The sequence below is a fragment of the Pseudopipra pipra genome, chromosome 20, assembly GCF_036250125.1.
Source record: "Pseudopipra pipra isolate bDixPip1 chromosome 20, bDixPip1.hap1, whole genome shotgun sequence".
Taxonomy (NCBI): Eukaryota; Metazoa; Chordata; class Aves; order Passeriformes; family Pipridae; genus Pseudopipra; species Pseudopipra pipra.
Window position 1 is genome coordinate 6,219,990 of NC_087568.1, and position 26,124 is coordinate 6,246,113.

At 59.9% G+C, this 26,124-nt stretch overlaps 5 protein-coding genes and 1 long non-coding RNA gene across 9 annotated transcripts in view; 1 reads left to right on the top strand and 5 right to left on the bottom strand.

Moving 5' to 3' along the window:
- Nucleotides 1–1,720: 1,720 nt before the first annotated feature.
- On the bottom strand, nucleotides 1,721–6,598 carry AK1 (adenylate kinase 1). The gene is made up of 7 exons (XM_064677075.1): nucleotides 6,543–6,598; nucleotides 5,202–5,244; nucleotides 4,025–4,060; nucleotides 3,142–3,305; nucleotides 2,859–2,975; nucleotides 2,217–2,408; nucleotides 1,721–1,941 (listed from the first exon to the last, which is right to left on the bottom strand). The coding sequence occupies exons 2-7, from the start codon at nucleotides 5,209–5,211 to the stop codon at nucleotides 1,876–1,878; spliced, it is 585 nt and encodes a 194-aa protein (XP_064533145.1). The 5' UTR covers nucleotides 5,212–5,244; nucleotides 6,543–6,598; the 3' UTR covers nucleotides 1,721–1,875.
- A 1,671-nt stretch (nucleotides 6,599–8,269) lies between these two features.
- Nucleotides 8,270–12,304, bottom strand: ST6GALNAC6 (ST6 N-acetylgalactosaminide alpha-2,6-sialyltransferase 6). 2 transcript variants are annotated; one of them, XM_064677074.1, is made up of 7 exons: nucleotides 12,210–12,304; nucleotides 11,685–11,799; nucleotides 10,742–10,806; nucleotides 10,425–10,604; nucleotides 9,854–10,251; nucleotides 9,551–9,658; nucleotides 8,270–9,472 (listed from the first exon to the last, which is right to left on the bottom strand). In XM_064677074.1, exons 3-7 carry the CDS (start codon nucleotides 10,754–10,756, stop codon nucleotides 9,283–9,285), a joined length of 891 nt encoding a protein of 296 aa, XP_064533144.1. In that variant the 5' UTR covers nucleotides 10,757–10,806; nucleotides 11,685–11,799; nucleotides 12,210–12,304; the 3' UTR covers nucleotides 8,270–9,282. The 2 variants fall into 2 exon arrangements, with proteins under 2 accessions (XP_064533144.1, XP_064533143.1); XM_064677073.1 differs by having other exon boundaries at nucleotides 10,742–11,071; nucleotides 12,069–12,261.
- A 1,054-nt stretch (nucleotides 12,305–13,358) lies between these two features.
- ST6GALNAC4 (ST6 N-acetylgalactosaminide alpha-2,6-sialyltransferase 4) lies at nucleotides 13,359–16,356 on the bottom strand. 2 transcript variants are annotated; one of them, XM_064677072.1, is made up of 6 exons: nucleotides 16,338–16,356; nucleotides 15,491–15,567; nucleotides 15,077–15,247; nucleotides 14,521–14,933; nucleotides 14,280–14,387; nucleotides 13,359–14,197 (listed from the first exon to the last, which is right to left on the bottom strand). In XM_064677072.1, exons 2-6 carry the CDS (start codon nucleotides 15,500–15,502, stop codon nucleotides 14,008–14,010), a joined length of 894 nt encoding a protein of 297 aa, XP_064533142.1. In that variant the 5' UTR covers nucleotides 15,503–15,567; nucleotides 16,338–16,356; the 3' UTR covers nucleotides 13,359–14,007. The 2 variants fall into 2 exon arrangements, with proteins under 2 accessions (XP_064533142.1, XP_064533141.1); XM_064677071.1 differs by lacking the exon at nucleotides 16,338–16,356 and adding an exon at nucleotides 15,844–15,960.
- A 771-nt stretch (nucleotides 16,357–17,127) lies between these two features.
- On the bottom strand, nucleotides 17,128–19,568 carry DPM2 (dolichyl-phosphate mannosyltransferase subunit 2, regulatory). Of its 2 annotated transcripts, none has more exons than XM_064677077.1 (4): nucleotides 19,475–19,568; nucleotides 18,904–18,993; nucleotides 18,244–18,346; nucleotides 17,128–17,962 (listed from the first exon to the last, which is right to left on the bottom strand). In XM_064677077.1, the coding sequence occupies exons 1-4, from the start codon at nucleotides 19,475–19,477 to the stop codon at nucleotides 17,904–17,906; spliced, it is 255 nt and encodes an 84-aa protein (XP_064533147.1). In that variant the 5' UTR covers nucleotides 19,478–19,568; the 3' UTR covers nucleotides 17,128–17,903. The 2 variants fall into 2 exon arrangements, with proteins under 2 accessions (XP_064533147.1, XP_064533146.1); XM_064677076.1 differs by lacking the exon at nucleotides 19,475–19,568 and adding an exon at nucleotides 19,223–19,435.
- Nucleotides 18,283–22,352, top strand: LOC135425118 (uncharacterized). The gene is made up of 2 exons (XR_010435479.1): nucleotides 18,283–18,374; nucleotides 18,662–22,352. It is a non-coding gene; the product is annotated as an uncharacterized LOC135425118 (long non-coding RNA).
- EEIG1 (estrogen-induced osteoclastogenesis regulator 1) overlaps nucleotides 20,551–26,124 on the bottom strand; it is a 37,844-nt gene continuing 32,270 nt past the window's right edge. The window contains exon 12 of the mRNA XM_064677068.1: nucleotides 20,551–25,800. Within this exon, the coding sequence (XP_064533138.1) occupies nucleotides 25,755–25,800 (46 nt within the window). The 3' untranslated portion in view covers nucleotides 20,551–25,754. The remainder of the gene's footprint in view (nucleotides 25,801–26,124) is intronic.

Here is a 26,124-nt window from a genome sequence, read left to right on the forward strand (position 1 = left end):
GGGGACCGCGGGGACGGGTGCTTACCCGGGGATGGGGACAGCGATGGGGACTGGGACCAGGCACAGGGTCCCCTGGCCCTCCTGCACCCCTCTCTCTGCGGTGACACTGCAGGTTAATGGGCAAGAGACCCTTGGTGATGGACATTGGGATGGTGGCAACTGCAGGGTGACAGAAGGGGGTGGCTGTGACTGTGGGGTGGCCAAATGTGCAGCCCCCTGCACCCCATTCAACCCAGCACCTTCTTGTCTCATGGCTTATGGGTTGGCTCCAGCCTTTCCAGCCAGAAGAAAAGCATCTAAACCCCAAACACCCAGAGGCCGTACTGGGGAGAAAGGCAGGGCCTCCATCCCAGCCCCACTGCCCTGCTCACCACCTGGGGAAACTGAGGCACGCTCACAGTACACCCAAAGAGGAATGGGGGAGGTACACGAGAGACAGGTCACCCCACTCCCCAGCTTTAGGTCACAGCGTCCCAAACCACCCAACCCCCCTGATCCCTTGTCCCCACCGGCACGAGGCAAACACCCGCCGGCCCTGGCCCTGGATCGCTGTCCTGGCAGCGTCCCAGCCCCGGCCGGATGGCTGCATCCTTCCTGCCCGCCTGCCTCCCCGCAGTGCCCCGGGCTCTGCCGGTGGCTCGTCGCCCCCCGGGCACAGGGCTGACGTCGGAGCCTGGCGGGTTTGGGTTTTTCGTCTTGGGGAGTTTTGTTTTTTCCCCGCTCGCTTCCTTTCTCCACTCTGGCTCCGTGGCCTCGTGGCCTTGGCTGACCCCAGTGCTGCTGCCCCTCCCAACCCCCAGCCCCCTGGCTCTGTGCCCAGCTCCCAGCAGCCCAAAAGTAAGTGGTGGGGGGCCCTGTTGGGGTTGTGGCTCTGCTGCCTCCTGCCCTCACCGTGCTGGGTAAATCCCGGCCCCAATCCCCACTGCAGCCCCTGTGCTGTGGCATCGTGCCTGGGCAGTTCTGTGGGTGCTGGGGACCCTCCAAGCCCCCTGTCCTCCACAGCAGCACCCCCAACTGGGTCCTGCTGGGGTCCTGTGACTCACTCTCATAAGGACCCCCTCACCCTGTCCCCCATCCACCAGGACATGCAGCCTGGTGGCCCGGCTCACCTGAGCATCCCCAGTGCATCCCTCAGCCCCTGGGGACAGGACTGAGAGGTGCCACTGCTGGCAGCGAGTGCCCAGGCAGGGAGCACCCCACTCCAGGGCATTATGCCACCTCGAACCTTCACAGTGCAGCCACTGCATACCCCAAAAAACCCTGACAGCCAACAAGAAGGAAGGAAATGCCAAGGCATGAAAGTGGTGGAAATCCCCATCCCAAATCCGGTCGCCTCCAGCCTCTGGCAGCCAGCAAGAGAGTGGAGGGAGGGGAAGGAATGCATGTGCAGGACACGGCTCACATGCTGCCATGTCTCCAGACACACCCCCGGAGCACGAGAGGGTTCAGCAAGTGGGACGGGATGGGGCGAGCAGGATTGGCTGTAGAATGCGGCCACAGGCTCCCCGCAGGCTACGGATTGGGAAGCCGGGGCGAGCGGCCGGGATGCTCCCTCCCTTCCTCCGAGCACAGCATCCCACTGCCCCGGTGGGATAAACACCCGCTTCCTGCCCTTAATCAGCTCCAGAGGGGCAGGGGGGAGTCAGAGGGGGAGAAAAAAAAAAAATCTCTGGAAAGAAAATCTCATTTCCTGCGACAGAAGAAAAAGATAAAGTCTGGGTTCATTAAAGTGAACTTTACTGGGGAGAGACGGGAAAGAGCCAAACACAATGTCCTTGAAATTTCCTCCGCATGGCTCCGTCCACGAAAACAGGATAAAGCCGCTTCCGCTGTCTCTGCTGGAGTGCACTGGGGGGAGTGGGGCCGGGGGTTCGGTTACAGGCAGTCGAGGTGGGTGCAGACCTGCTGGAAAACCTCCTCCACGGAGCCCTCGGCGTTAAGCTGGGTACGGAGGGGTTAGCTGGGGAGCTCAGCCGAGGGCTCTCCCCTGGGAGCAACTGGAGCTCTTCCAAGGATGGATTTTGGCCACGGGCGGAGAGACCGCAGTTAATTTAGGGCAAAGGGGTGCAGGCCATCCTTGGAGGGAGTCTCCATGTTGGGAGTGAGAGGGGTCAAGCCCACCTCAAACAAGTCAGGACTGAGTTTTCCCCTTTTCCTTTTCATCCCCATCCATCACTTCCCTTCCCCTGGGACCACACGAGCATGTCCCTGCTCACCTGGCGGACGATGCCTCTGCTCTTGTAGAAGGCAATGACGGGCTCTGTGGCCTTGTAGTAGGTCTCCAAACGCTTCTTGATGGTCTCCTCGTTGTCGTCCACCCTCCCGCTGGTCTCGCCTCGCTTCAGCAGCCGTTTCACCATCGTGTCCTTCCCCGCATCCACGTAGAGCAGCAGCGTGGGGGGGGCAATCTGTGGGCAGAGGGGACACAGTTGTCACCCAGCCAAATTGGTGGGGTGTGGTCTGGTTTGGTTTGGGGAGATGGTGGTGGTCAGCATGAGGGTCACAGATGTCCCCGTGCCATCCTCTGCCTCCCTCCACTGTTTCTGTGGCCTCCAGAGCCATGCAGATGAAAGGAAAGTGACACTGTGGCCAAGCCCTGGCTCTCTGCCATCACCATCATGTCAGCACTGTTGTCACCCTCTGTCAGCTCGTGGACACCCTGGTCCCTCCCACTGCACCATGGGCACAGGCTGTTCCTAAGGCAGGGAGCCCTGCTGGCTGGGATGGTGCCCAGTTTAGACCCGGTTGGGATGTGATCTTCATTGGAATGGGAGTCCAGGCTGCTGCTGGATGGAGTCCCTGTGCCAGGACGGTGTGTGGCATGGCACAGCATGGCATGGCATAGCACCAGCCCTCACCTTCTTCTCAAACTCCTCTCCCTGCTTCACCTCGCGGGGGTATCCATCAATAAGGAAGCCCTTGGACACGTCTGCTTTGGCCACCATGGCATCCCGCAGCATGTCCAGCACCGTGTCCTGGGGAGGGGAGGACAGAGCTGCTGTGGCTGATATGAACAATGTGCCCCCCACCCAGCAGCCCCGATCCCTGCTGCAAACCCCACCCTGGGGTGGCAGGGCCAGAGATGCCCAAGCCATGAGCATATAACGCCCCTGCAGCCCTGCCATGCCCGTGTGGACTCACCAGGGGCACCAGCTCTCCCTTCTCCATGATGGCCTGCAGCTTCTTGCCCCGCTCTGAGCCCGAGCTGACCTCGGCCCGCAGCAGGTCCCCCGTGGAGAGGTGGGTGTAGCCATACTTCTGCACAATCTTCTCACACTGCGTCCCCTTCCCCGAGCCGGGGCCACCTGCAAGGCACACACGTCCCCCAAGCCATGGGCGAGGAGAGGGAGGGGTATGTGGCAGCAGCAGCACGGACTCGCAGGAGTCCTCAGAGCTTAGTGATGTGGGGCTCAGTGTCCCCAAGCGCAGCACCAGATGGATGGACAGAGCTGCTCCTGGGGTGGGCTGGTGGTTGCAAAGTGCTTGGGGGTGGCAGGGGCTGCTGGCAATTGGCATGTGGGTGCCACACCCTGGTGGCACCCAGGGCATCACCACCCCCCCATCAGCACCTGGATGTCCCTGTCCCAAGAACACCCAAGGTGTTATCATGACCCCATCAGCACCCAGGACATCCCTGCCTGATGGCACCCAGGATATCACCAACTTGTCCAGGACCCAGGACACCACTCTCCCAGCAGCCTCTGGCCATCACCACCCCAGTGGCTCTCAGGACATCATCACTGCCTGATGGCACCCAGGACATCAACCCCCAGGGGTTTGTTATCACATCACCCCCCAGGTGTTCACTGTTACAGACTCTGCCATCCCATGCCTGGACAGAAGTGCCCTCCTGGTCCCAACATACCCCACTGTGGCCTCAAGGAGCCAAGCTGGAGCCATGGCCACCCCACAGTGCCTGGCAACAGCCCTAGTCTCAGCCTCCAGCCCCAGCTTCCCACCCTGGAGGTGCAGGGAAAAGGTCTGGGCTGACCCCACCAGTGACAAGACCCGGACACAGACTTACCCACCACGAAGATGATTTTGTGCTGCTTGAGCTTTTCTAGAGGAGAGAAGGGAAAAAAATAGTTAAAAAAAGCCAGAAAGTCCTTCGGTGAGCAAAGTGTCCCCAGGGGGTGCCACATCCAGAGCAGGCATCCCTGGGGATGGAGGAGATTGATCCCAGGGCCCTGGGGGGGAGGTGGACAGGGAAGCAGCCGAGTGTCCTCATCACCTGGGCAGGTTGGGATGTCTGGACATGTCTGAGCACACAGCCCACGGCACCTCAGCCACAGGGCTGGAATCCCACTGCCACGTGGTGTCCTGGAGGCGTCACTGTCCACGGCTCCATCCCTGCAGGTGGCTTCTCACCCTGGTGGGCTAACGGGGCTGTGGCAGGCTCAGCCTGGCTCGGCCATCTCGAGCACCTGGCATGACCCAGGCAGTCCCTGGTCCCCAGTATCGGTTCCTGGACCTGGTGGCCGACGTGCGGGTGGCACTCACCACCCTGTCCCCTGCCCAGCGCCCTGGCACAGGGTTCCTCCCACCTGTGGAATCTGTCCCAGCTGGGGTGTGGGGCAGTGCCGGGGTTTGACACCATGGCAGGGGGAGGCACAGCTAAAAATAAAGTCGAGCTGCTCTGGGGCTGCTTTCCCATCTCCTGATTACAGCTGGATGAAATTTCAGCTCCTCTGGCACCCGGCATTCCCCAGGGCTGGGGACAGAGCCAAGTGGCTGGCGGGGACCAATGGGACGTGGGGCACGTGGAGGGGCTGGAGGAACATGGGGGATGGACAGAAGGGAGGAAGGCAAGGAGACAGGGCAGGGATGGAGGGGATGGATGCAAAGGAGATCAGCAGATGCAGGGGGAAGTGACAATGGGGATGAGGCATGGGGGAAAGGGGAATGCAGAGCGGACGGATGCAGGGGGAACCAAGGGGATGGATGCAGGGGTAATGGATGCAGGCGGGATCAAGGGAATGGATACAAAGGGCACAGGGGAATGCAGAGGGAATGGATGCAGGGGGGATTGAGGGGATAGATGCAGGAGATACTGAGGGGATGGATACGGGGGGATGGATGCAGGGGATGCTGAGGAGATGGATACAGGGGGGATGGATGCAGGGCATACTGGGGGTTTGGATGCAGGGGGGATGGATGCAGGAGGAACTGAAGGGATGGATGCAGGGAAATGGATCACTTACCTGTTGACATTCTGCCGTGTTCCAGGCACAGAAGCACTTAAGGCTGCAAGGGAAGAGCAGGATAAACAACTCAAGTACATCAGGGACACAGAGGTCACCAAGTGTTTGTGGAGAAAAAGGGTCTCCCTTTTTGGCCATGATGGTGCCCAGCTCCATGGCCCAGCTGGGCAGGGTGGGACAGAAGACACAACCCCCGGCTTGACCCTGAAATAGGGAGCTCAGGATTTCTGCTTCCATAGCCATCACTTACCTGGCTTCCAGCAGTCACCCTCCGCATCCGGCTGCGGTGAGGGCTTCCCCGTGCCGGGTGACGCGCCGTGACGTGTCTGGCTTCCTCCCCTGCCCTGCCCACATCCCTGTGCCCAGGGTGCTGCCCAACAGCAGGAAACCCCTTTGGGATGCCCAGTGCCACCAGGACACCGAGTGATGGAGGCAGGACCCCCAGCTCCCCATGGGCTGTTTTTAGGGACGTGCCCATGGCCTAAGGAGGGGGTTGCAGCACCCCATTGCACCCCCAGGACCTCGGGGGGGTTTGGCCACCCCACCTGCCCACACCCAACCCTGTAGCATCCGACGTGCTTGGCCACAGTGCGTCACCCCAAACCGGCTGGACGGGGTGCAGGGATGGGGCACCCAGTGGCCAGAGAGGCCCGCGGCCGGTGACAGGTCGTGTTACAACCTCGAAAGGGCAGAGGCTAAGAATGGCCGGGCTGAAAGCGGCACCGGGTCACGTCCCCCCTGCGCTGCAGGGACGAAGCCCCGGGGCAGCCCCTGCGGAGTTTGGGGGCCGCAGGACCCCCGGATCCCTAATCGCAGAGCGCTCTGAGCCCCAGGACCGCTGGCACCAGCCTTGGCAGGGCGATGGGGGCTGTGGTGATCGTGATGGGGGGTTGCGGGCAGCACTGGCCCTTAGTGCGGTCTCAGGGCCTGATCCGGCGCGGTGCTGATCCCACGGGAGCAGGGTGAAGGTGATGTGGAGGTGACTGCTCCGGAGGAGATCGGAGGGCGCTGAACCCCTCGGGTCGGGGCTGGGGAGGGGGTTGGGCAAGGGGGTACAGCGTGGCCTGGGACTCCCCAACCAAGGCTATTTGCGGGCTGCACTCCAGGGTGCTCCCACCGATCTCCCCCCAACGCCAGCTCCAACCCACCTTCCCCCATCCCATCGGCATCCAGCCCCCCCCGGGGACCCCAGACCCCGGACCGGGCTGCTCCAGCACCGCTGCAGCCCCTCCAGCACCCCTTGCGCGCCCCCAGCAAAGGCCCCCTGCCCCGCTCCTCTCCCCCCCGTGCCCGGCCGGTGTAGTGGTGCCCGTCCGGGACCCCCGGGGGTCTGGCACTGACCTGGACCCGCCGCCGCCCGCGCCGTGCCCGCGGTACCGCTATTTATAGACCTCGGCGGCGCGCGGGGCACGCCGGGAGCGCGCGGCACCGGCAGCGCGAGCGGGCGGGCGGGGGGACACGGGGGGGACACGGCGGGGACACACCGGGGGGGACAACGGGGATGGCGAGGGCACACGGGGGACACGGCGGTCCCTGCACTCCCCCGCGCACGGAGGAGGATGGGCGGGGGGATGCGGTTAAACCCTGCACGGCCGGGGGTGAGGGTCCCCCACTGCGGGGGGAGCCCCCACCCTGCTGGGTCTGGGGTCCCCGGGGCTCCCCGCGCCTCCTCCTCCAGCCCTTCGGAGGGGAGCGCTGTTCTCACTCCTGTTCTGATGTCCACTCCCCACACCGTCCTCATATCCCCATCCCCATCTATGTCCCTGATGTCCCCATTCCTGTCCCCATGCCTAATGTCCCCATCCCCATCCTCATGTCCCCATCCTTGTCCCTAATGTCCTCGTGTCCCCATCCCATCCCCATGTCCTCATCCCACCCCCATGTCCCCATCCAAGTCTCTAATGTCCTGATATCCCCATCCCATCCCCATGTCCCCATCCCCAGCTGACACCCCCCTACCACCCCCGGGGGGGTTGTGGTGTCCTTGTTAAGAGCTGATTATTGAGAGATGCTTCTGCCTGAATTAAGGTGCAAACAAGACCATAGGCTGAAGTCAATAGTACAGATTTTATTTGGCAATAAAATGTGAGGTAGAGAGATAAAAATAAAAAAAAAAAAGGTAGAGGGAGAGAGACACACGGAGAGAAAGAGAGAGACAGAGATCAAGCAGAATATAGTCACCACCTGGATCCATCAGTGTCCCGCTGGTCCTTCTTCACCCTGGGCTTCTTGATGGTGGGGGTCCTGAGGTCGGTGGGTTTCTGAGCTGGTGGGTTGTGGTCAGTGGTCATGATCTCCCCCAGACAGAGTTACCTTTTACCCAGTCGGAGCTGTTTTCAGCAAAGTTACTGAGTTGGTTTTCCTTGTGGATTCTTTGTATCCATCATCAGTGATACATTCTTCCAGCTTTGTTTACCACCCCGTAGTCTGAGACACTCGTATCACCTTTATCTTATCTCAGGTTCCCCTCACGGTGGCGTAATTTACAGTCCAAGTTCAAGGCATATTCAGGGCGGTGGGGGGGCTTTGGGGGTCGCAGATGCCGTCTGTGCCATAACCTGGGGTGGTCTTTGTTTGACAGGTGATAGGCATACGAACAGTTGCCCCACCCCACAGGTTGCCACGGTGGGAACCCTTGTCTGGATACATTACCCAGAATGTTCCAGCCAGACCTTGCCAGCGCCATCCTGTCTCTGCATCCTGTGCCCATCTCACGGCAAAGTGGCAACAGTGTTTGAGACAGGCATCTGTGACCTCTAAGTCCTTACACTTACCTGCCCTTCCTCCTCTTCTTCTGTGGCTGCAGAGACCCTGGCTCAAGACCCCACGACCCCAGGGCAGGTGGCTGGGGGTGAATCAAGTTGGGGGGTCTCAGCTGCCACCCACACCGGGGGGGTGGCTCAGAGCTGGAGTCAGCCAGTAACTGGACACAGATCCCACCTGGACACACCAGTCCCTTTCCCACACCCTCCTGAGCATGGAGGGACAGCTCCACTGTGAGCTGGGAGTCTCAAGACCCGCTGTGATGGCACCACCATCAGCCCCAAAAACCCACCCGGAGCCAGGGCCCAAGGCAACAGACTGCAGCAATATTTATTCCTGTACAAACCATTACAAAACACAGGCACCCCACAGCTTCCCCCTGCACTGAGCCCTGCAAAACCCCAGCCACAGTCAGAGGGAAACCGAGGCACAGAGCCTTGCCAAGGCTCAGCACCCAAACACACCATATTTAGCTGTTTTCCCCAAATCCACCTCTCCACTGCTAAGATATTAATAACAAAATCCGGCCCCAGGGTGCCAAGGAGCACCAATGCCCCCCACTACCTGCCCACTTCCAATTGTTTATAAGCAGCTACTGCTGGCCCTTTGTTACCACTAATGAGCAGCCCCCGCTTGTTCCTTTGGCCAGGAAACCCACATACAAACTCTGGGACCAGAAATGGATAGAAAAAAATGCCAAAAACCCCAAAAAGCTCCCAAAAATCCCATCATTCAGTTAGAAAAGGTTTTGGCAGTGTGGGGCGCAGTGGTGCTGGGAGGGGCTGGGTGTTTTCGGGATCCTGGGGCAGCAAGGGTGGCAGTGCCACCCTCACGGGGTCCCACCAAAAACTGTGGGGTTCTGCTGAGGGAGGGGTGACTGAGGGCTGGGACTGGGGGGCTGGGCATGGCAGAGGGAGGTTGAGCTCCAAGAGGGGGTCCTTCCACCCAGGGAGTTAGGGGAAACAGTCTTTGCAGTGGCCCCAAAAGTGATGCAACCCCAAACTGAGCAGAGGTGACCCGGCACCCTCTTGTAGGCTCGCAGGGGCTGCAATGTGCCTGGACCAGAGTGGGACAGTGTCTCCTGTCCATGGAGGGGGGACACCACAAACCCTGCATTCACTACCTGGCCCCCCCAAAAACCAGCTCAAAACCCAACACATCCCAGGTGCAACAGGGCCACTGTGCACGATGGGGGCGGTCCTGTGGGAGGCACCCGGTGGCACCCTGACGCCTGGCTCCCACCGCTCCCAGGGGGATGTAGGGAAACCCCCATCCATCCCAGTTCCAGGGGTCTGCCCGGCAGGTGGGGGGACAGCCCCTAGGGCCAGTTGGGGTGGGAGAAGGTGATGTTGTAGAGGCCGGCCCAGCTGGCGAAGACCCTCTTCTCGGTGATGAAGCGGTGGTGGTTGCCCTTGCGGCTCCGCTCGTTGTGGATGTAGGTCGTGCACTCGTCGGGGCCCTTGGGCTCGTAGTAGTGGTAGGGCAGGCGGCGGGGCGGGGGGTGGTGGCTGTGGTGGGCAAGAAGCATTGTGTGAGCCCCATGGTGGGGCCAGAGGGCCAGGGTGGGGGCTCAGGGGTCTCCTTACCCGCAGTAGCTGGGTGGCACCATGCCGTAGACGTGGACGGCGTCGCACAGCTCCACCGCGATCACCATGGTGAACCAGCCGGTGCTGAGCCACGAGCGCGACTTCTCCCTGGAGAGGGAAAAAATGGGGTTGGGAAGGATGACAAGGGTAAGGTGATGTGGATAACGGACACCACCAGTGTCCCCAACCTGCCCTGGGGACTCCCAGCTCAGTGCTGCAGCCCATGAAGCAGCTCCAAGAGCCAGCTCTCCTTTGGGGACCTGGAGAAAGGGGGACACGGCATGGGAGGTGACTCCAAGGTACCTGTCCTTTCCTGTCTCCCCCCGAAACAGGTCATCAAACTGCTTCATGCGGCCGGGGGACACGACATAGGCCGTCATGTTGGGGAAGGAGGCACAGACGCGCTGGATGATCTTCAGGAGGCTCTTCTGCATCTTGATAGGCGGCCCCCAGAAGATGAAGATGTTCTCCGGTGTCTTGTTGACAAACTCCTGGGGCCGCTTGAGGACACGGTAGAGGCTGGAGTGGGCCACCACGCGGAAGCTGGTCTTGTTGCCCACGTCAGCCTCATAGCCCGTGGTGGGAGCGTCGTTCATGCGGATGGTGCACTCGGCCCTGTCGATGGCTGTGCCCAGGTGGGTGCCCAGGAGGTGGCTGGAGCTGGTGACAATGACGCACTGGTGGCAGTGGGCAGTCAGGGTCTGGTGAGGACAAGTGCCGTGAGCAGGTGACTTTTGGTGTCACCATGGACTGTCACCATCACTGTCCCCTGCAGAGCCACCATCCTGCTGGAGGGGACAATTTGGCTGGATGCCTGCAGAGGGACAGACCCTGTGCCCCCCACCGAGGCCAGGCCCTGCCGCCCAGGTCGTACCTTGTTCCCACAGACAGGCAGGTACCCGCTTTTCACCCCCCACTTCTTGAGGTCGGGGGGCCGGCGGGCTCTGCCCCGCAGGCGGCTGTAGGGGAAGACCTCGCTCCCGTTGCCGGAGCTGTAGATGATCAGCAACATAATCAGGGCAAAGAGGACCCCCAGGGCGGCGGCGCGCTGGCTCTGCGGGCAGGGGGAGAGCGTCAGCTGCTGCACCCACCCACCCCACGGGTGTCAGCACCCACCCTGCTCCCATGGCACCTCCAGTAGGACACTTTGCGTCCCCAGGGAGGTCCCAGGGGTGGTTCCCTGGCACTCACCGCGTTGCCACTCATGTCTTTGTGCTGGTCTCAGCGCACGGTGGTCGCCGGTGTCCCGTGAGCACCTGAAAGGCACGTGGTCACCCCCAGCACTGGCCCATGGGGACACGATACCGATCCGGTGGGGATACGGAAGGAGCTGTATGTGGAATGAGTTCCCAGGTCTCCTCTCTCTGAAGGGGAAGATAAACCCCTGCAATCGATTCAGGGAAGTGAAATACTGTGGGCATAGGTCAGGCAGGCTCTGGGGTGCAGAGAAGCCATGGCTTCTGCTGGCAGGATCCCTGTCTTGGGCTGGGCTCCAGGGAGGATTATCCTCTGCTGGTGGGGCTGAAACCACTCAAACCACAGGGAGGGTCAACCTGCTGCTCGTGCAGTGAAATCCCATTAAAACAACAGCCGTGGAGGTTTGGATCAGGAGGGCACAGACGGAAATGAGACCTGCCCAACTCAGTGCATGCACAGGCTCGAATCCAGCAGAGCTGCCCAGGGCCGAAGTGTGTGGGGTGAACCCCAGAGCACCTCAGGGACCCTCTCTAATCTCCACTCGAAATGGTCTGACCCAGTTTACTTTTGTGAGCCCTGGGCAGTAAGTCCCAGCCGCTCCTGGAGCGCTTGGAGCCAAGTGGAAATTAAAAAACCCTGAAGCCTCTTTACTAATTGCACTGGAACGAAAATTATGCAACAGCCTGGGATCAACGCCTCGGGGGAGCTGAGACCTCGAAGGGCTCTCAGGGCCCGTACCAGTGCCCGGGAAGGTGCCAGCCTGCCCGGTGAGCCCAGGCCATGTGATCCTGGGGGAGATGCTGGGGGGGCTTCGCCGTGCAGGGGCTGGGGAGGCTGTGGGACGCCCACTCCCGGACCGCACTTCTCTCCCTCCATAACTCTGGGGCCATGGGGGACCCCTCGGAGGGGACCGCACGGCGGGACCCCTCGGCCTTACCTGGCGGTGGCTCTCATGGGGGGTCCGTCACCTCCTGCGCCCCGCGGGCGGCGGGGGCTGCCCGGCCCCTCCGGCGGGCTCGGCCATGGCGGGGCTCGGGGCTCACATCGCCGCTCTGCGGGAAAGGGCTGCTCCAGACCCGACCCCCTTCCCCCGCCGGGGGTCCCCCAGCCCCGGATGCGAACCCCGAGGGTCCCTCAGCCCCGGATGCGAATTCCCCCCCGTTCCCCAGGAAGGGGAAAACCCGCCCGGCTCCGGGCGCGAACCTCCCGCCGCTCCCACGTCCGAGTCCTCCTCCCCTTCCTCGGGGTGCAGCCCTCCCGTCCCCGGCAGCGGCGACACGGCGGGAGCCGGACCCTTCCCACCCCTCCATCCCCCGCGCACCGGTCCCGGGGCGGGGGCCGCTCCACCGCCGGACACGGCGAATTCCGCCCCTGCACCGGCTGAACGGGCCCGGAAGGGACGCGCGGGGTGCACCGACCGCTCTGCCCGCCCCGCAGTGCGCTGCGATACCGCTGCCGGTACCGATATCGATATCGCCGCCGATAACGATATCGCCGCCGCTGCCTCCCAGGCCGGGTCCTAGCGCCTCCTTCCCGCGATGGGGGCGCCGCCGGGTCCTAGTGCCGCCCTCTCGGGATAGGGAGAGCCACGGGGTCCTAGTGCCGCCCTCCCGGGATAGGGAGAGCCACAGGGTCCTAGTGCCGCCCTCCCGGGATAGGGAGAGCCACGGGGTCCTAGTGCCGCCCTCCCGGGATAGGGATAGCTACGGGGTCCTAGTGCCGCCCTCCCAGGATAGGGACTGCCCGGGGATGCCAGTGCCGCCCTCTCCGCTCCAGACCCCGACAGGGCAGGGGATGCCCCCTTGCCCTGCCCGCCCCCGGTGCGAGGATGGGGCCAACCCTGCCCGGCAGCGCCAGGAGCAGCTCGCAGCGCCTGACCCAGCACATTGCTGGAATGCCGCGGCCTCCCCCGCGCTGGCTGGGCAGAGCAGGACCCCTCTCTCAAGGGTTTCGTGGGGCAGGGAAGGAGCTCCACCGCTGGCACGTGCATCCCTGGTGCCTGTCCAGGGGGATTCTGGCTCTTCTGTGCCAGTGATGCCCTGCCCTGCATGGGGCTGTGACAACTGAGGTATGAAGAAAAGCTGTAGCAGCTGGGATATGAGGAAAATAGCTCCACGGGCTCCTCTGCTACACTCCCTGTGAGAAACTGCCCTGGCAGCATTTCCAGAAGTTCCCAGACCATTCACTCCTCACTGCACCCCAACATCTCTGCCTCTCCTCTCTCCCCTGGCCCCCCAGACCTGTGGCACTTATGAGCTCAAAAAGCTGCTATGGATTCAGGGCCACAAAAGTGCCTGTGGCATGTCCCATCTCTCCAGGGACACAGGAGCTGGCAGTGTCCTGCCTGCAGCCCAGCAGTGCTGAGCCCTGTGAGGCCAAGGATCAGCCCAGACCCAGCACCCATCCTGTGGAGATGCAGCTGCTGGTTCCCAAATAACCTCGACTGCTTTCAGCACCCTCTTCCATGCTCAGGCTCAGCTCTACCCCCTCGTCACCTCCCCCTTATTTATAGCCTGGCAGTGGAGCTGGGCAGCAGCAGCCCTGTGATCAGCTGTTGTCTCCCCTGTCCCCATGTTCCGCAGCCACAAAGGGGCACAACACGGGGCACCACTGAATTAAAAACACTTTTAATCGCCATGTTTGCTTTGGTCTGAATCCAAGGGCACTTGTGACAAGGCAATTCGGAGTCTCCAGGGCATATGTGGCTCGAGGGCTTCCCAGCTGGAGGGATGCAGGGGGCTCCAGGGACATGCCCAGGCACTGAGCAGCAGAAGGCAGCAGGATGAGGGAGCCTGAATCTGGCTCCCTGCACGGGGTTTCAGGGCACAAGTGGGACAAGGACCATAGCAGAGATTCACCCCTGAGAGAGGTATCACTCTGTGGCCCTGGCAGGGTTGAGCTCTCCTGCCCCTTGTCCTGCTGGAGCCCAGCAGGGTGAGCGTGTAATCCTGCATTAAATATTCTTCCTAGAAGAGTGGGTGGAAAACCTTCATGGTCATCCTGGGTCCATACAGGCAGACGTCCGGAGCTGACGGGGCTCCACGGGTCCAGCTCACACACCCCATGCCCCGACATGGGGGGTCCCAGCCCACCCACCAGCTGGGGGAACAGGCCCTGCTGCTGCAGAGGTGGAGACTCCCTGCTCCAGGGCTTGGCAAAAGGCATTCAACTGTGGCACTGGCAGAGCCAAGACACGCCGGTGCAGGATGAGAACTGCCCCGCCGCCGGGGTCCCTGCTGCCTCACCTCGTGGCTGGCGCCCTACCCGCCCGCCCAGGATGGGTGGGTGAAGACTATGTTCCTTCTCTTGGCCCAGCGGGAGAAGATGGCCTTCTCAGTGATGAAGCGGTGCCCGGCGCGCCGGGCGCGCTCGTGCATCAGGTACATCTTGCACTCGTCCAGCCGGCCCTTCTCGAAGTAGTGGTATGGCACACTCGAGTGGTTCTTCTCCCTGGCAGGAAGGCATGGGGTGGGTGTAGGACTTGGGGGGACACCAGACCACCCCCTGCCTGCCCCCGCAGCCCCCCACGCACCTGCAGTAGCTGTCGCTGACCATGCCGAAGACACGGATCTGCTCACACAGCTCCATGGCCAGGATCATAGTGAACCAGCCCGTGCTCAGGAAGGAGCCGGATTTCATCCTGTGAAGAACCACGGCTGTGCTGGAGTGGGTGGCACAGTGCTGCCAGCCTGGCTGGGCTATGGGTGCCCAGTGTGGGGGGAACGGGTGCTACCCCAGGGGATCCGATGGGGCCCCTCAGGAGCCAGAGGTACCTGTTCTTCCCTGTCTCGTTCTGGAAGATGTTGTCACAGTATGTCATCTTCTCCTCAGTCAGGGTGTAGATCTGCAGCTGGGGGTATGTCTGTGTCATCTTCAGCAGTGCCTGGTAGGTTGAGCCCATCTTCTCCCTGTTCAACTTCTTTGCTGGCCCCCAGATGATGTAGAGTGTCTCCTGGGACTGCTGGAAGAAGTAGGGCTGGTTCCTCAGCAGCAACGGGACGCTGGTGTGCGAGACCACGCGGATGGTGTTCCGTGCCCCCACATCCTCCTCGTAGCCGGCGGTGGGGGCGTGGTTCATGCGCAGGACACATTCCTGCTCATCGATGGCCTGTCCCAGGTGAGAGCCCAGCATCTGGCCCGAGCTGGACACGACGGCGCAGTGGCGGCACAGCGCTCGCTCCAGCGGCTGTGGGGAGATGCACCGTCAGCTCCCCCTTCCCTCCCGCAGCGGCTGGACACACCACAGACCCCGTCTGCCCTTCCCTAAGGAAGGGGAAACTGAGGCACAGGTGGGTCAAGCTGCCCCAGTGCTGCCCCATCCCCGCGCACCTTCCCGTCGGGAACGCGGCTGTATCCCTGGAAGCTGCGGAGAGTGGATGCCGCGGGGCTGCCCTGCTGCCCCGGGGCCTGGCAGCAGGGCCGCGGGCGGGCGAGGGAGGACAGCAGGATGTACAGCACCGCCACCACCGCTGCGCACACCAGCGTGAGGAAGAGCCGGACCTGGAAGCACAGCGGGGAGGTTTCTCCGGGCCTGGCCACGTGCACCGGCCATGCGGGGGGCAGCCCCTCGGAGGGGGTGCCGGGCCCGGCTCGCTTCCTGCAGCGGCGATGCCCGCACACCCCACGGGCTCCGGCAGCTGCGGGCTCAGCCCCCCACCTCGGCATCGCTTTCGGGGCGAGCGGCCGCCCGGATGCTGGGGGAGTTGCACCGGCCCCTCGTCCCCCGTCCCTGCGGGTACTCACCAGCGTCTTCATCCTCGAGGGGTTGGCGGGTCACCGGGCAGGGTCCGGGGGTCTCCCGGAGGGTGGGGGCTCGCCCCCTGCATGTGGAGCGGGCTCAGCAGCGGTATCCCCGGGGGGGAAGATCCCCGGGGGAATCCACCTCCACCCTGCACCCAACGCCCCTGTGTCCCCCCCCATTCCTCGTGTTGGGACCCCCCTGGGGCCGGAACCGGGACCCCCCCACGCCCCCTCGTGCCCCGGATCCCCCCAGTTTTCCAGTTCCTCCCGGGCCTCCGCGGGTGCCGCCCCGCCGGGCAGGGCTCTGGGCTGGGACCTCCCCCCGCAGCGGCGCCCCCGGTGCGGGCCCCACTCACCGCGCCGGGACCCCCCACGGACGCCGCCGGCGGGTCCCGCATCCCGGCCGGGCGGGGACCGGGTCTGGGGCTGGCGGGCCGTGCCGGGGTGGAGCCGAGCGGGCACTGCCGGGGCCGGAACCGCCCCCGACCGCCCCGCCCCGCGGCCCGGCTGCTCCGGGGACGCGCCCACCCGGTACCGATCCCGCCTCTCCTCACCGTGTGCCCCCGGACCGACCCCCCATGTCTCTGCCCCCACTCCTGCTCTGCCCTCTCAGGCTCCACTCCCGCCCGGGGGTCCCTGCAGCACCCCCGTCCCCAGCTCCTCTCAGCTCCGTGCACCACCGACTCCCAACCACGCCGGACCCTGGTGAGCCCAGGGAGCACAAGGATCCGGAATAGCTCAGGAGCGGGGCCGAGGCAGGTGACCCCTCGGTGCCCCGGGCCCCATCTGATGGCCCTGGGGGCCCCCTGTCACCTACAGCCCCTCTTGCCACAGTCAAACCACACAGTACCCAAGAGATGTGTCCCCAGAGTGAGCTGCAGCCAGCCCAGGATGGGACACTGGGCTTTAATTTCTCCCACTGCTGATAAAGAAACGTGAGATGTAACCTTGAAACTGCTCCTGACTCTGTCCTGCACAGGCCTGGACTGGGAAGAAGAAAGGACACTGACAGGGACACCACAGGGCTTCTGCACAGGAAGCAGTGCCAGGGGGAGGAGACATGTGGAGCTCTTTAGTCACCACTGAATTCTTCCCCCTTTTGCCTCCCCCTGCCCCAGCCCAAACCCATCCAAGCCCCCCCTGCCAGTGGGTGAGGGGCTGGGAAGGACAATGAGGGGTTCCTCACCAGAAGGAGCAGCAAAGGAGAATGAAGGGATGAGGATTCAGCCTCAGGGAGGCAAGAGGAACAGCCTGGCACAGCCAGGTAGCCTCTGCAAGAGCTGGAAACAAACCTCCAGCCAGAGCCTCACCTGTGAACCACCCAGTGACTCCTGCAGCCAGGTTCAGCCCAAGACCTGTGGCAGCCCAGCCACCGGCATCACCCCCTGGCAGGATGGGACACAGGATATGCTGTTCTCCAGAAATAGGAATTTCTGTACATGCAAGAAGGGTCAGAGCAGCCCAAACCTGCTCCCAGCACAAGGCTGGGTACACCTGGCCTGGCCTGGGCCAGCTTCTCTCTGGTGTTTCCCTGCCTGACCCCACCAGCAGGGCCTTACCAGCAGGGTGCCAGGCACTGCCAGGATCATGCAGTTGAACCCATCCTGTGGTATCCCTTGGCACGGGCAGAGGACAGGGACTAAGACCTTGCAGACCTTTATTGAGGGTGATCCTGCTCACTGTGGTCCAGGGGAGCTGCCAGGGGAGGAAATCTCACAGGGGAAGGACGGTGCCACCACACCTGCCTGCTCATCCCCATCCCCACGTGGAGCCTTGTCCAGGGCAGGAACCCAGCCAGCACTGACAGCTGTGATGGGAACTACATCCAAACAATTCCCTGTGATCCAGGACATCTCCTTGCCACTCTCTCAGCCAGGTGACTGGAGGAGGGGGTGCACAGAGCAGCGCTGTCCCTGCATCCTCTGCACACCCAGCCTCACGGGGGTCCCTCTTCTGAAAGGCAAGAGCCCCCAGCACCATGATTAGCCCTGCCAGAAGCAAACGGAGAACACAAACCTGCCCTTCCCAAGCCCAAAGTCTCATTTCTTTCCTCTCAAATTTGAATCCCAAAACCCCCACAAACTGTATGTAAACATTTAAAAAATCCGAGAAGGAACAAACTACTGGGCAGGGCCAGAGCAGAGGGGAAGGAGTGTCCAGAGGCCGGGCAGGGCAGCCCCAGCTGTGGAGCAGGTCCCTCAGCAGGGCTCTGGTCCCTCTCTTGATGAGCTTTGGATGAGTCCTGCTTCCCTTTGGTCAGTGAGTTGTAAACTACAGGTGGTTTAGTCTCTGCTGGAAGGAACGTGGGAGCAGCTTGGGCGCCCTGGAGGAGGTGTCTGCCCAGAGCTGCAGGAAAAGTCTTTTCCTGGCTACGATGCCAGAGGGTGGGCACCTTCTCCTCATCTCAGCCGGGCCTTCAGTCTGATTTCTTGGCAGCTTTCCTGCTCTTCCACATCGTGATCATTATAAAAACACCTGCCATGAGAGAGAGAGAACAGATTCAGCCAGAAAACTTGTAATTCCAGACACTTCTGGTAGTGAGAAACAGAGCCTCAGCTGAGAGAGCAAGAAAATTCCACTGCCCAGAGGTTCAAACAGCCAGAGTCACACACAAACACACCCCTGAGTCCCTGTGCCAGGCTAAGCTGTGGCAGCAGCCAGAGTGTCACGAGTGTCACACATTAGCTAAGCCCCAAGCAACCCTCTTCTCTCTTCCTAATTTAGAAGTTTCTAATTAGAACAGAAATAACTCTCACCTATAAATAGCACCAGCAGCAGCCCAGCCACCACGGGGATGATAACTGCGTATTCCCGGGGCAGGAAGTACTGGTGGATCCCATGGTTGCTGTCGATGAAGGGCTGCAGGGACAGAGAGGGCGGTCAGCAGGTGGGCACAACACCAGGGTATGTCCCCAGCACCTGCAACCTCGAGATTTTGGGAGCAGGATGGAAATATCAGTGTGAGGTGGCTAAAAGCAGGGTGCCCCAACCCACACGTGGCTCTGTCAGTGCTGTAGGGGCTGCAGTGGGTGGGCAGTAAAGGCTTTGGCGTTCAGAGGACAACAAGGTGGGGCTACCAGGGCCGGAACAGGGGGTCCCACAGCCCTGGGGGCTCGGGATGGGCACAGCTGCTGATGCAGAGCACAGCAAATCCCCTGTCTCTCTGCCCTGCAGACGGGAGTAGCTGACAATGGTTCTGCTCCGTGGTGATCCCGCCAGGATCCATCAGTGGAAGGCTCTGGACACTAGAGAGCAGTGTGAGGATTCCCACATAGCAGTGAACGCATCTACAGCTCCGGGACTGCCGGGAGCACCGACAGGGCTCCAGGACTGCCAGGAGCACTGACACAGCTCCAGGCCAGGGAAACACCTGAGTGTGGAGTGACTGTGTTATAATGTCCAGAGGAGACCCGTACCAGCACGATGATCCAGAGGGTGTAGTAAACAAACAGGACGAGGCTGAAGGCGACCAAGCCGAACCCAACCAGCTGGTCCGTCGCTGTGGCCTGTGAAGGGAGAGAGGGAGTTAGAGCGGGATCGGGACGGCAGCGCCTGTGCAGGAGCCGCCGACAGCACCTGACCTTTGTTATGTCACCAGGGGCCCGGGACACCGCGGGGATGGGACATCCAGGGGATGGGACACCGTGGGGCCGGGGCCGCTACGGCAGGACAACCCAGCGGGGGCTGCAGGGGCCGCCCGGCCCCTGTAACTGGGAGTCTCCCGAGCCAGCTCACACTCCGCATCCTCGTCCCAGGCCACCCAAGCACCGACCCCGCCGGCCTCGGGAGGCGGCCGGGCCCGGGCTCTCCGCGGGGGCGGCAGCCATGGGGACCCCGCGCGGGCTCCCGGCCACGAATCAGCTCAAGCCCCCCGTGGTCCCGCGCCAAGCAGGGAGGGTGTGGGCGCGGGAGGAGCCCCGGGTGCGGGCGGAGGAGCCCCGGGGTGCCGATCCCCCCTCACGCCGCCGCGGCCCTGCCCGCACTCACCATGGCGCCCCGGCCGCTCCCCGCCGGCACCGCCCCTTCCGGAGGGCCCACCAATCAGCGCGCGGTCCGACAGCCCCGCCCGTCCCGCGCCCAATCGGCGGGGGTGGCTGGGGGCGCGCGGCGCTGGGCGGGGCGTGTGGGAGGCCCCGCCCCCGCCTCAATCACTCCCCAAATCCAGGGAACGCCCCCAAATCCGGGGAATGCAGGGATTACCCGGGCCTGGCACGGGGGTAACGCCTGATGGGCCGGCAGCGCTCCTGCCTTCCCTGTCCCTCCTGCGCGACTCGGATCCCTTCCACAGCTCCGAGCTCCCGGTGCCAGGGGATGAACCTCCTTCGTGAACAGGGTGCATCCCGCGGGACACTGACACCCTGCGCCCCGGCCGTTCCTCCAAACACTCGCAGGGAAAAGCGAGACCCAGCAGCCGAGGGACACAAGGGATGGGATCGGCTGCCTTCCCTACACGAAACGAGGGAAAGGGGAAGACCCTGCTCGGGACTCAAAAGGTGCAGCTGAGGGTTCGGGCAGGTGCAAAAGGCGAAGCTAAAGCCCTTTCCTGGCAGGGGCCCTGGTCCCTTCCAGCCTTGTCCAACATCAGCAGTATCTGGGCACTGAAGTTGGCTCGCCCTCCTTTAGGGGGATGGCCAGCCTGTGGTGGCAGAGGGGCTGCTCTGGCACAAGCCACAAAAACCCAGAGAATTCCACTCAGTTTCCTGGAGCCTGTGGGGCTGTGGTTCCTTCCCCCGGGCCAGCCTGGGAACAGAGCAGGACAGGGGAGATCGAACAGAACCTGGCTGGGAGACGGCATTCAGGAACAAGGGACACTTGCTGGCAACTCGGCCAGGTCACCTTTCCCTGGGATTGCTGCTTCCACGGGACTAGAGCTGTGCTGCCAGCTCCCCTCTCCATCTGCAGAGAAGGGCTGGCAGGGATCTCTGCTCCCAGCTGCCAAAGCAATCCTAGAAGGCAAAGCCAAATCCTATTCCAAGCCCCAGCACGCCCTTCTCAACCTCCTGCTTCCTCAGCAGACATTTAAATGCATTTAAAAACAAGAAACAGAACAAGGACAATCAGTGTGAAGTACCAAAAACCTTTATTTTTTTTTTCCCCCAAAACCATAACAACATTTGACATTATATTGATTTCCTCATATATTTGTTATTTCTCTACGTTAGGAACCAGATACAGAAAATACAAACACGATCTGTTGAATCAAAGACGGCACAGCATTCCGTTAGAAAAAAAGAAACAAAAAAACTAGAGGAGCAAGATAAAAATGGTGAAAAATAGTCATTCCCTCCAGCCCAAACTTTCCAAGAATCATCATCAAAATAGAGCAGTGGAAGTAGCTTCTCTTTCTAAACGCACTTCTGCTTTAAGAAAAAAGTTAGATTCATCTTTAGATTTCAAAGTAAAAAAAATGTTAAACTATCTTTTCAAGCAATTTTGGAAGTTTGCATAGACCCATTCCCTTTCCAAAAATATCAGCCATCTCTCTTATAGAATCTGATACAAATTGAGTGCGCGCCTCAGCCGAAGGTCACCGAGCTCAATTCACTTTCAAGAAAATAAAACACCATCTCCCCCTTCTTTTCCCCCCCCTCCCCCCACAAAAATATGGGCTCTCTCAAACTCCTTGTGTTTGAGGCAGGTCACGAGGCTCAGCCGCACCTCTCGCTCGGAGCTTCACCCAAATTCCTTTTCATTTCCCAGGTTTCCACGTCCCCCACGGGGCGGGGGCGACTGTGGAGGGCAGTGGGCTTGGATGGCATGGGGTGGGGGGGCTGATGAACACGGCTCTCAGGAGGGGAGTGGGGGGAGGAATTCTGTATTCATCACCCCCCCCCAGCGAGGAAGTGGCTTTTCAAAGGACAAACAGCTGCGACCAGGCAGTGTTTGTAGGAACCTGTCCCTGGGGACTGGCCTTGTCCACAGGGCGCAGTCACCAGAGCAAGAACTCAGCTAGAGACCAGGTAGGGCAGCAGGGATGGGGCAGGAGGGGCAGAGGGGGGTCTGCAGCCCCCAGGTAAGGCAGTGAGGAGGGGAGGGGGCCCCTCGCCAGGAGGGGTTTATCCGAGGTGCTCTAGCGTACCTGGAGTGAGGTTTTCCCAGAGGATCCCGGCAGCGGTGCAGAGCCCAGCTGCACTGCCACCGGTTTAAAAAGAAAACAGCAACGACAAAATAAATAAAAAAAAAAAAAAGAAAGTCAACCCCTCCTATTCAGATGAGAATGAAATACCTATTTCTTCAGGTCTCGGCCTGGTTCGGAACCCTCTAAAAACTGAAGCAAACGTTTAAAAGGGCTTGTTAACTTTCTGCAGGGGGCGAAGTGATGTGGCAATGAGGGGGGAGGGAGAAATCACACGCCTGCTGCCCATCACTCTGAGGGTCAGGACAGCATGAGGCCCCTGCTTAAGGTGCTGACCATACAGAAGATGATGGAGGAGCAACATCCTTCTCCCCCTTTTTCCAATCACAATTTCCAATTGAAACCCATCTCCTTCACTAAGTCATGGCTAAGCCTATTCTTTTGGACATTCACTCAGTTTTATATCGGTTTTAAAAAAAGAAAAGTTAGTAAAAAAGTTACATTGAATTTCCTAACACTTTGCAATGGGCTTCCACCAGCTAAAGGTCCAGAAACTGGGAGAGCAGAGCCCACACATTTTGCCTGGCCCCCTAGACTGGAGCAGAGAGCCAGCTCTGCCCTCCAGAGCCAGCCAGGCATGAGCAGCCCTGCTCATCAGCATCAGAGACCCAGGGGATGCAGAGTCTTGCCAATAAGGTCCTTTTACTTGTTTAAGCCACCTCTGAATCCCCTGAGAAGGGGAACAATGTGGGGAAGAACATCCCCCCCCTCAGCCCCCCTGAAATAAAATATCAGTGAAACAATAATGCAGTCAAAAAAAACACCAGCCTGCTGGGTTTATATAAAAAAAAAAAATCCATAAACTTCACAAAAAAAAAAAAAAAAAAAAAGAGAAAAACCCAAAGGAAACTAGCCAGCGGTTTGGGTCTGGAAACTGATTCACTTCTTAAATGTTCAGAGTCCAACAAGGAACAGGCGGCAGTGATGCCACAAGGAAAAAAGTGCTCACGAGACGCAGCTTCCCGAGGCAGCGGAGAGTGTGTGGGACCTGTGACCCCATGGCCACCACCACCTCGGATGCCCATGGCCAGCCAGGGACCACCGGGCATTGCTCATGCAGCAGGAGCACTGCGTGGGATCTAGAAATAGGAACAGACTGCTCTTCCTCCCTCGGGGTCTGCTCTGGGTGCTCCAGCCCTCGTCAGGCTGGATGACCAGGATTGCTTTCTCATCCAGAATCAGGGGTAGGAGAGCTAAAAAGCCACATAAAGACCAGGATCTGTGGAGTCAATAATAACACAGAGACAAAGAAGAGATATCCTATGAGACACAGCCATCAAAAATGCAAGCAGTGATGTGCCAAGCCAGGGAAAGAGAAGCCAAAGATGTGCCCCAGGTTGGCCACAGCGACGCGATGGAGCAGGTTATGCCTCTGCCAGCCTGGGGAGATGAGACCAGCTTTCCAAAAAACTCAACTGCTTCTCCTCTTGCTTTGCTGGGAAGAGATTCCTCCCTCTGCCTCACTGGGGATTTCGTGACAGGCCGAGCTGCCAGTGTCTCGGAGCAGCCGATTCCTGCCAGTGGAGGCCAGAAGAATGCCCTGGGATCCCAACTGCTCTGACAGTGACTGTCATTGTTTTTCATGGGAACAGAAGCAAAGCAGCAGAAGTGAGCTGTGTTTTGGCCTCTTTCCTGGCTTATGTTTGCTCCTTTCAAGTCCCAGTTGGATCTGATTTCCCTGAGGGTCTTTGCTGGCCCCCGGGGAGCAGCAGGGGCTCTGTGCTGACCCTCAGCTCTGCACAGCCATCCACAGACAGGGCAGGAACACCCACTGCTGTCTGAGCCTCCTGCCCTCACCCTGACCTGAGCAGAGGGTCAGGCCAGGCCTGGCTTTCTGGCAGAGCCCCAGGGAGAGAGAAAAGCAAGCAGTTCTCTCCTTCCTGCAGACACGCAGCACCCCAGGAACAGGGCAGGATGCTCAGCAGTCTGCTGGCAAGTGCCAAACCTACCCCGGCTGAATGAAGAAGGGCTCACCACTAAAAAACACCAGCAAGTGTGAAAGAGCTTTTGTTCTAAACAGACTCAAGATTCAATACTTTTTCCCTACATTAAAGCAAACCAAGGTGTTGGCTGTACCCTCTTCTTACCCTAGTCCAAATTAACTTCCCTTTGAAGGGAAAGGGTGAAAAAGATGCATATCCTATATGTGGTCTGACCAAATACAGAAAGAAACCTCTTAACTCGAAGAGAGAAACTATCAAAACAGACTAAGTGGCTGTACAGCCTTGCCACACTGCTGAGCACCCATGCACTCCCCATGCAGCATCCTTAACTAGAAGGGTGAAAAAAAAAAGATAAATCAAGGCCCTTTCATTCCTTGTTTCTCATTCTGCCAAATTCCCTTTTCCAGTAGCTCATCTGCATGCGTTCTGGCCACAGAGACCACAATTAATCCTTTTTCGTTTTTTTCTCCTTTAAGAAAAAAAAAAAAAAAGGGCTTTAAAACAACTAAGAATTTGAACGACAATGTGATCAGTTACAAGTCTTTCCTTGCTGAGCAGGACGAGTGTGTGTCTGTACCTGTGCACACACACACACGTGTGTCAGAGGAGGGCACATCCCAGCCAAGCCCAGGAGCGTGGAATTGCTCCGAGGGCACGGCTGTTGAGTGCTACCACAGTACACTGGCAAAAGAGGAATGGGCACTACACAGAAATAGCTTATCAGCTGAGAGGCTCTGTACAGGAAGGGCTGCAAGCACAGCCTGCTGCCGGCCCACGGCGGAGGCTGCGCGGATCCTCGCCGGCAATTCGGCTGCCAGGAGGATCTCCAAGTGGGAGCTGAAAGGGAGACACATCTCAGCCACACACTGCTAGGAAAAGAGGCAGCTAAAGTGTTGAACAACTGCAGAAACCAAACCCAAAGAAGAGCAATTGAAAGATCAACCAGAGAACAGTTTGAAGCCTTGTCAGAAGAGTTCACTCGCCACGGAGCAGGTAAGAACAGCTGCTGTGGATAATGCAGCAGCAAACACCCATTCTACCCTTGAAGGCAGAGACAGTGGCTTCTCCCTAGCCCCAGAAGGAACCAGCTCAGACACAGATCTCTGCTGACAAGGCAAGAAAAGCCAACCAACACCAAATCCCTTGCTGGCCCAGACCAAGAGAGGCAATCGACATCACCACCACAACAGAGAGACCACTGCAGTCAACTGCACCCTGCTCTGGCCCAGGGGAGGGCTGTCAGAGAACCATATTCTTTTCACAGTCCAAGAAGGGCAGTTCCCTTCCTGAGCCAAAAAAAAACAAAAAAAGAGAGGCTTTGTATTCCAAGCTCCAACAGTACTATTTGCTGAATCAGTCCAGCAAACATGGATTATGGTCCTGGAATAGCGAGTAGAAGCCTCCTCCAGGTAAAATTTGTAATCTCTAAAGTGCTCCTGCTAATGCTAGTTGATGACCACTCCCTTCCATGCCCAGCAGTGGAAGGGCTACTGCAGTCAGTGGTGTGACGAGCACTCGCATTTAACCGTTCACCAACTCCCAGCTGGATTGCGGAATTTTTCTGAAATGCACTTTTGGGAAATATTTCCTATGAGAAAATGATGTTTGGGGATGTGAGGGTAGGAAGGTTGAGGTGTACACCACAGCATACCTTGTTCAGTAAAACCATTGCCTTGGGAGGTGATGTTCCCTTGCAGAGTCAATGGAATAAAGCATCCTGCAAGTGGCTATGTCACCGTGCCCCCAACGAGCAGCTCTGGGTTTGGTTAGAATGGCTTTCCCCTCCCCCAGTGGTTTGAAGAGTTCACAGTGGTATAACCCAATGTTTTGGGGAGACAGAAGCTGAGAAGTTCCCCGCTGCAAGTGAATGGGTGGAGTGAGGGATGCACATGAGCAACATCCTCCAGGACTAGCCCAAGGATAAGCCCCACAGACACCTTGCATCTCAGCAGGAACAGGGGGAAGGCAGGCACTGGAAGGACCAGGAAGCAGAGAAGGACAATGCCAATGCAGGGAAAGTGCATGTTCTGGAGTGGTCTTGGAGTAGTTCTGCAGTGCAAATGTATGGGGAGGGGCATGGAGAAATCCCTTCTGGAATGCTGCATGAAGAGAGGTAAAGGTTGGCATCCATGTGGCAGCGGACTGGGTAGGGGGCCTGTGTCCAGCAGCTCTACCCTGTTCTTCACATTTAGTGGGTTTCGATCACCACTGGCTCGTAAACTCCAGACGAGACCCTGGGGAGGCAGAGGGGGAGAAGAGGAGGGAGGCAGGTTATTTTCCGCAGTCACTTCGAGCAAGCAAGTTCCGATTCAGAGCTCTCCACTCACAAACACCATCCTCTAACCCCCCACAAAACACTGCAAATCACGAGTCAGCCTGGCTGGAAGTCAGCCCTCGTAACACCGAGCAGACAGAGACGTGGCAAGCCAAGACTAGAGAGCTGGAGAGAGCTGGGTGTAACACGTGAACCCTTCCAAAGGACAGAGGGAAGGGGGGAGTATCCCATCCTGCACAAAGAGCCTGCATTCCTGGCTTTGCTGTGCTCCCAGTTCTGCCAC